This window comes from Montipora capricornis, chromosome 13 (genome assembly GCF_036669925.1).
Source record: "Montipora capricornis isolate CH-2021 chromosome 13, ASM3666992v2, whole genome shotgun sequence".
Classification (NCBI taxonomy): domain Eukaryota; kingdom Metazoa; phylum Cnidaria; class Anthozoa; order Scleractinia; family Acroporidae; genus Montipora; species Montipora capricornis.
The window spans coordinates 32,283,600-32,291,099 of record NC_090895.1 but is presented as its reverse complement, the minus strand read 5'-3'; the positions used below and the strand labels follow the sequence as shown (position 1 = coordinate 32,291,099).

The window sequence follows — 7,500 nt, the reverse complement described above, 5'->3', positions numbered from 1 at the left end:
TCTTCCTTTGTGAACTGAAACACCGCTACCAAATAATTTCAAATTGAAAAATGTATATACTTGCTATGGGAGGGTAAATGTTGACGTTGGACTGACGTTCGTCATAAGAAGTGCTTTTAAGAGACTTACCCGATGTCAATTAATCAATCAATGACTGACAATGAGAAATTCATTTTAATCTTTGAGTTGTTTTTTTTTGTGTACCGAATTCTTTCTAATATTGCTTGTACATTACTGAAATAGTTATGTCATGTTCATCTTTTCTAATCGATCGATACAAATTCCATTAAAACTGAGCACGATTTTTCATGTTAAAGTACTCTTTATATTTATTTTCAAAGTTCTGATTTTAAAGTGTTCTTTTCTTAGTTCACTAATATTGTTACTTGATTCCTTTTAGGATTAATATCAGATGTATCGGCTACGGGAAACAGTTATTCCCTGCTAAGGGAGTTAAACGACTTTTTACAGAAGCAATATAGAGATGGACAATTTGAAGCATTTTCCGTACATTAAATTCAAGTCGGTTTTTTTAGAGTTTTCCAAATCATCATCCGATGTAGTTTGATGCCAAATAATGATCACCACCCGTTACAACCCGCTTACATTTATTGTATATTCTTGTTTTCTTTTAAAACTGAATATATTAAAGGATAACAGAAACCGATACCACACAATGAATTTGCAAATGTACTTCTCGCAAAGCCATTTCCTTAAATCCCACAGCTAATTTAGTTTTTCTGGAAAGGCAAAAACAGTACGGGATGACAACAATGCTATGTAAACACAGAATTAGCACTAAAAGCCATCAGGATAAATTTCTTTCTTAATCCTTCCTACCTTGATACCACGAAGACGATTGGCACGCTGCTGCACTGGATTTAAAACCAATACCTCTTCTCATTCTTCTTTCCGTAATTTCGCATCCTTTCGCCATCCGGAAAATAAAGCCGTCACATTTGTCTTTGAAGCTATAGCACCATTTGGTACGTGGAAGTTCATAGCCCAAATAGTCCATCAAATCGAGTATGCTTATGTTCATATTTTCCGAAATAATTTTCGTGAACTTCTGAATGTCTTCTTCATATATTCTGTAAAGTATTTCAATCACAACATGCTGTATTGAACAACACAATCGAGGAAAAAATGGCCATCTCTGGATCGCCTCTTTGCGGGCTCTTTCTACACTGTAAGCAAACAAATCGTTCCATTGTTTTTCGTTCAAACATGGTACTTTAGTACAATTACAGCTATGGTTCCAAAGCGTCAAAGGGCTGTTGAAGAACTTGTTGAAATCCGCTTCAATAAATTGAAAAGCTTCTTTTGTAGAGTTGTTGTCCATTAATTGGAGTTCTCTTCCAATGAATTTACTATCTGTTTGATTGGCGAAGACGAAAACGCATTGTTTTTGCACCCATCTCGTCGCTGAACTTTCGGAATCGAAGTTGCACAACGAGGAAGTCGACACTTCGTAGGCTTGTACTAAAAGGAAAAGGACTAGAACTTTGATGACTATCTCCATCGTGGTTTGTACACTGCTGGTGAAATTGGCTTCCACTGCAAATGCTTGTATTCGAAATTCACTTTTCACATGGTTGCCGACAAGCTCGCGCTAAAATTCAAATCGTCAAATGTAAATTAAGCGTATCTACTGCGGGCCTTAATTAAAGGGGTGTCGGGAGATAAAAAGCACTTAAAGATCTCATTTGATATAAAAACTGGAAAAGAACAAAAGTTAATAATCTTTCCATACGATATCCGCACCAATAACATGTGCATTTGCACAGTCGTAAACACTTACTTTTCATGCTTCATGCTTTCCGCCCGAGAGCTGACTGGGTGGGTTATATATAAATGGTCAAAACATTGGCCTAAAGGCCGCTTGTTGGGGGGTGGGGCAGCGGAAGCTTTTAAAAGCGATAAACGATACTGAAATACCCATAACATTTTCAAAAGAGATGATTTGAGAAAATCAATGCTTAGCTATATTCTGTATTTGGGAGTGAAACGGGCCATATATTAAAAAAAATTAATTCAATTTAAAGACCGCCGGAAATTTAGCTTTTTCTCAAACCGGAAGTTAGTTCGTTTACGCATGCGCAGTTGATCTGAAAACGAGCGCAAAAACCGTCGATGCAAACAATAGTTTGTGCGGCGATTTGTGCTTGTGAGTGGGTTTTCTGGCCAGCTCACGATATGATGACGTCAGTCACCGGAGGTAACATTCCACTTTCTTGGCAACGTGCGAAAAATCTGTCTGTGGGCCTTTAAAGTCTGGGGTTCGAAACCTGAAGCACACTCGTAAAATTCGTGTAAAAGTTGTGCCGCGGAAAACTTCAAAACATTATGGAATAACTAAATCGTTCGAAAGTTCCTTGATAGGAGACGTAGTTTTTTTTTCCAAAATTATTCCTCTGTCAAAACCCAAACCGTCAAGAAATCAATCGCATTCTGATTTCCCGTTAAACTCATTTGTCAGTACAGACCACATCATACAGAAAAATAGGACCACAATGCGTTTGCTATACGAATTATTTATTGTACTGGATAAACAACTAGAATAACAACACACTTCTTAAAATAACAACCTCATCACAGTCCACACTAACACAATGGTGTCACAACCGACCAATCACAACCAATGAAAACGTTTCATACTATTTTGCAACAAAGGTACTATCAGTACCCAATCCTACTCTTTTCTAGTTTCTAATTCGCCGCACACCAGCAGCCGGAGTTAGCTGGGCGGGACTACTTTTTCGCCCAAAGGTTTCTACATTGGATAAATGCCCTCACACGGGTGAAGAACATGTGAATGGCGAACTCTTTAATTATTTAACGACGCCGACAAATTTACCACAACTGGCCGACATCCAAACAATCAACAGCGATCAATCGACACCTCAAAATCGAGCCGCAAAATGGCAATAGTGTAAGTCAGACTTAAGACGAAAAAATAACGTCAAACTGCTTTCCTTCGTAGAGTGATCATTCCAAGATAAACTATTTCTGGAATTTGGTGCAATGACTTGGCTCATATTTGAGATTGGACCAATTGGAGATCACTGTTGATTGCTTGAGAGGGATTTGCGCATTGCGTCGAACGAGTTTACGAAGTCAGCACTGTTATAGCTTATGAAAACTATACAAATAACAAAACAATCCAGTCGCGGACGAAATAATAAATATACTTTCTCTGTTTTACAGAATTTACTTGCTATCAAATGCGGATGAATTTTTCTTTTCTCCTTTAAATTTTATACAAAATTAATAACATTTTGAAATTTCTGTTGTGTCTCCGCACTTCACTGTACAACAGCTGACTAGGTTACCTGACCTGTCATTAAGGCTCAACACTAAACTCAGGATACCCAGGTTCTGGCCAATTATCACTTTTAATTAATAATGGTGGGTTGGGGGCTGTGGGATCTCGTCATGACAAACGACTGACAATTAATAATGTTTCATTACTATCCTTTTAAAAGCAACTGTTTTTTTGCGGAGCAAACCAATACACGGACTGCAATAATCAATTTTCAGAACTTTGTTGATTGGCTAATTGATTTATCAGACTGCTCATACGCAAACTACCGAGTGTAAAATAGCTTGTAATTTGCGAATGTGGCGCAAAACTCGTCATCTAAACTTGTAAACACGAAGATTTGCCGCTGCTGTTCAAACCATTGAGTTCTAATGATCGACCCATTTCACTTTTTGGCGAAACCGGAATTCCTACAATCTTGGAGTTCCGGAAATTGATTATACCAGAGCTCGTGTCTTGAAGCTGACCAAAAGATAGGTGGGCTCTGGGAACGAGATTGCACCACAAAATTACGTTATCTAAAGCGCATGTCAGTTTGAGATGGCGTTCACATGACCTTCAATCACTTGGGTCATCGCGCAAAGTCTGAGAACGAGGCTGTTCCCAAAAAAATTAGACATTTCGAAACAAGCAGGTCATAAAGAGCTTTCAACTTCTAATCAACACTATTACGTAATTTGTTGAACGAGATTCAGTTCATACGCAAACACAATACACAATAAGAAGTTGTACTTAAAACACACGACCGAGGTATATTTTGCATTACAATGAACCAAAACATAGTTGTCTTGTTTGCTAAAAAGTTAAGCAAAACCAGAGAGAACAACGGAATCTTTCAAGTAGTAAGTACTATGATCAAGTTTTTAATTTTCTCTTTCAGTTGTGGCAAATTCATCAAGAAATCAATTAAACGTTCCTTAATGGCATTCTTTTGATCAAAAATTTAGCCCGTTCGTACATTCCTTTCAAGACATAAAAATACTTCGAGGCAATTTGGATTTCAGGAAAATAGAACAAAAATGAGAACATAACAGATCCCCTTGAAATCTGTGCAAAAGGATGAGGTGAACTGATAAAAAAAGGTTGATAGAATAGCCAAGGATTTTGAAGGTATGAACTGAGCATGTGCCAAACTAACATACAAAACGTCTCAATTTACCTGTGAGAAGCTTTCTTTAACGTTATAAATTTACATGAATGATATAATAGCGGAAACCGAACAATGTTAGTTCACCATGAAACTTCATTTCTCTTTCTTTTTGTGGTAGTTAATTCGTGGTATTGCCGAGTTTTTAATTTTTTTCATTGGATGAAAAAACCGACCAAGCTGCAGAAGAGGAAATTTTGTTATTCTTTTTCTTGAAAGAAAGATGGTGTTATTTTAGAACTTTGTCATTCAAATGAACGCGACTTAGAAGTACTATATACGCGTAAGAAATGATATATAATGAGGCGTCCAATGATGGAATCGAGACATTTGACCAAAGAACTAATATACCTCCATGCTGTTTACTTTTCTCTGTTGTTAATGGCTGTCCTCTTTGTCAATGAGTTTCTTACTCCTTCCAGCCTTCTCCTCAGCCTTCGGCGTCCGTTCAATTCTTGCCGCCGATTTCGGGGAAACCCCCCCGCACAGGGCTTTTATACCGTGAAGGATGCGCTTTACGTGGCCTACTTTCGTCACGCCAAGTTCCTGTGAAATTAAAACAATCCCAAACTTTTCTTAGAAGAGATTGTAGGAGAGGAATCATTTGTGACCTTCTCCTCGACATCATTAACAGGCTGGTGTGTGTAACAAGAATCAACTACTTTAGCCTTTGAAGCTGTACTGTCGTTTCCGTTTCCTTGCAGCCATGGAAGACCCAACGGGGCTTTGGGACAATGACGGAGAGAAAATCTGCCCCGCGCCCAAAAGCGTCTCCCGGCTCTGCCGGCGGGTGTCCTATAAGCTAAAGAACTTGGAAACAACAGGAAGAGGATACAAGAGCTAACAAACTGACCTTCAAGTCGGGCCTGTCTAAGGCTAACAGTTCAGGTCCCCTGATGTCATGTTTTGCAAACAGTTCTTTGTATTCAGCCAATCCCAAGCTTTCTAGCCAATTCCCGATCTCTTCAACGCCCCAGAACTTTATCATCCGACCTGAGAACGAAATGCCAGTAACAAATGAGTAGGCAGAATATACCGGATAGTGAGGAAGGATGAGAAGTTGAGCTTAGTCTCCAGACCGAGAAAATTTACATCTTAATGTCTAGCCACTTTGCGTTACAAACCTGAAGGCGCGGAACCAACTTTGGTCATTTCCGGTTTCTTGGACGATCTGAGGAATCCGAGTTTAAACTTGCCTTTACCTTTACTGGAACCATGTCTTTCAATCTACATCAATTAATACAGGATTAGAAAAAAAAAAAAGGAAAGGTTATGGGGGGGGGGGGGGGTCAATTTTTTGGTCCACCCTTCAGAGGTCAAACCACTGATTAACGAATGGAGTGGTTTCAACCAAGTGTCGAAAAACAAGAGAAAATTATAAGAATATTTGGCCAATAACGACTGACAATGAAACAAATGATGCTCACATGAACCAATCAGAACCTTGAGCAATCCTGGGTTTGAAAAAAAATGCTTGCACTTTTTAGAGTCGAGAGATTTTAGAGTCGAGAGCAATTAGCGAATTGCTTTGGTTTTGCATTACTTCACTCAGTGATTGGCTCAAAGTTCCCGCGCCACTTTTTCAACCAAAGTGAAACCAAAACCAATCATGACTTGCACGTGCACATTTTCCCGCTCTTTGTGTCGGCTACGTGTAATTAATTACTTCGAGTTTTGATTGGTTTACTGGATTGTCTCCGTCCTTCTTTATGGGCCAAAGTAATTACTTAAGGTTTTGGTTTTAAAACACTCATTTGAAAACCGCTCTAAGTACACCCTGTAGCGACTTTTCGTTCATCAGTCCTTTGACCGGAACGAGTAAGCCCAACAAACTGACCTGCCTTCAACTGAGTTGATTCATATACAAGGAAAGGTTACGTTTATACAAACGTTGGCCGTGTAGCACTTATATTTTAAACAGAGTTAAATGAATAGAGGGTAATGTGAAGTGCTAGATTTCTATTCCATATGAACCATGTGAGCGTTAGCCCTACTGATGGAAATGTATAAACGTAACCTTTCCTTGTACTTGTACTTGCTCATTGCCGTGACTTTAACATCTTCACTTCCCACGGCCTGCTCCCGTCTGACCTTGTAGCTCAGTCGGTAGAGCGGCGGAGATCTAATCCGAAGGTCGTGGGTTCAATTCCCACCCTGGTTAGAGTTTTTCTCTGTTCTTGTGTGGGCCCATTTCCATCAGTAGGGCTAACGCTCACATGGTTCATATGGGATAGAAATCTAGCACTTCACATTACACTCTATTCAGTTAACTCTGAGTTGCTTCATAGCTCAGTTGGTGGGGCATTCCACTGGCATCGCAGAGGTCATGGGTTCGAATCCCGTTGAAGTCACCTGAATTCTTCAGGTGTTTATAAAGTAACAATTGCTTAAATTCTCCAGATGGAGTGGTTTTCAATTGAGTGTCGAAAGTAATTAGTGAACTACTTTGGTTTTGCGTTACTTCACTCAGTGATTGGTTCAAAGTTCTCGCGCCACTTTTTCAACCAATCAGAAGTAAAACCAAAACCAATCGTGGCTCGCGCGTGCACATTTTCCCGCACTTTGTGTCGGCTACGTGTAATTACTTCGAGTTTTGATTGGTTTACTGGATTTGTCTCCGTCCTTTTTGATTGGCCAAAGTAATTAATTTGGTTTTGGTTTTCCGACACTCATTTGAAAACCGCTCTAAGTGCGATGATCTCTTCTCTCTTTCGTTTATTTTCGATAAGCTGCTCAGTTAAGATCGTTGGGAACTGACCTCTTCTTCGGTAAGATTTGTAAGCGCGTAGGCTTCTATCGTCTTGCTTATAAGCGGTTTAATTGTTGAAATAGCTGACCAGAGGCTTCTCTCCGTTTCAAACACCTGCACAGGCTACAGAACACAGAAATTAAAGACCTTGTTTAGAACATGAAAAAGTTGCTCCAACAAAAGAGCATAAGCTCAGTGACCTGGCCCACAAATAGAAATGGTAAACCCCGCTGCTATTTGTGTGTAAATAAGGTTGTTCTACCAAGCTGAGGTCCCCTAACA

At 39.4% G+C, this 7,500-nt stretch overlaps 2 protein-coding genes across 3 annotated transcripts in view; both read right to left on the bottom strand.

Annotated features, from left to right (window-relative positions):
- The window catches only part of LOC138029651 (uncharacterized), a 6,761-nt gene extending 4,937 nt beyond the window's left edge, over window positions 1–1,824 (bottom strand). Inside the window, exons 1-2 of the mRNA XM_068877358.1 lie at window positions 1,802–1,824; window positions 841–1,612 (exon numbers count right to left, since the gene is read on the bottom strand). Coding sequence (XP_068733459.1) covers window positions 841–1,522 — 682 coding nt within the window. The 5' untranslated portion in view covers window positions 1,523–1,612; window positions 1,802–1,824. The remainder of the gene's footprint in view (window positions 1–840; window positions 1,613–1,801) is intronic.
- A 694-nt stretch (window positions 1,825–2,518) lies between these two features.
- LOC138028900 (diacylglycerol kinase delta-like) overlaps window positions 2,519–7,500 on the bottom strand; it is a 31,006-nt gene continuing 26,024 nt past the window's right edge. Inside the window, exons 30-33 of one of the 2 annotated variants that reach the window (XM_068876542.1) lie at window positions 7,228–7,341; window positions 5,594–5,696; window positions 5,323–5,462; window positions 2,519–5,015 (exon numbers count right to left, since the gene is read on the bottom strand). In XM_068876542.1, coding sequence (XP_068732643.1) covers window positions 4,848–5,015; window positions 5,323–5,462; window positions 5,594–5,696; window positions 7,228–7,341 — 525 coding nt within the window. In that variant the 3' untranslated portion in view covers window positions 2,519–4,847. The remainder of the gene's footprint in view (window positions 5,016–5,322; window positions 5,463–5,593; window positions 5,697–7,227; window positions 7,342–7,500) is intronic. The other variant, XM_068876541.1, reaches the window with a different exon arrangement.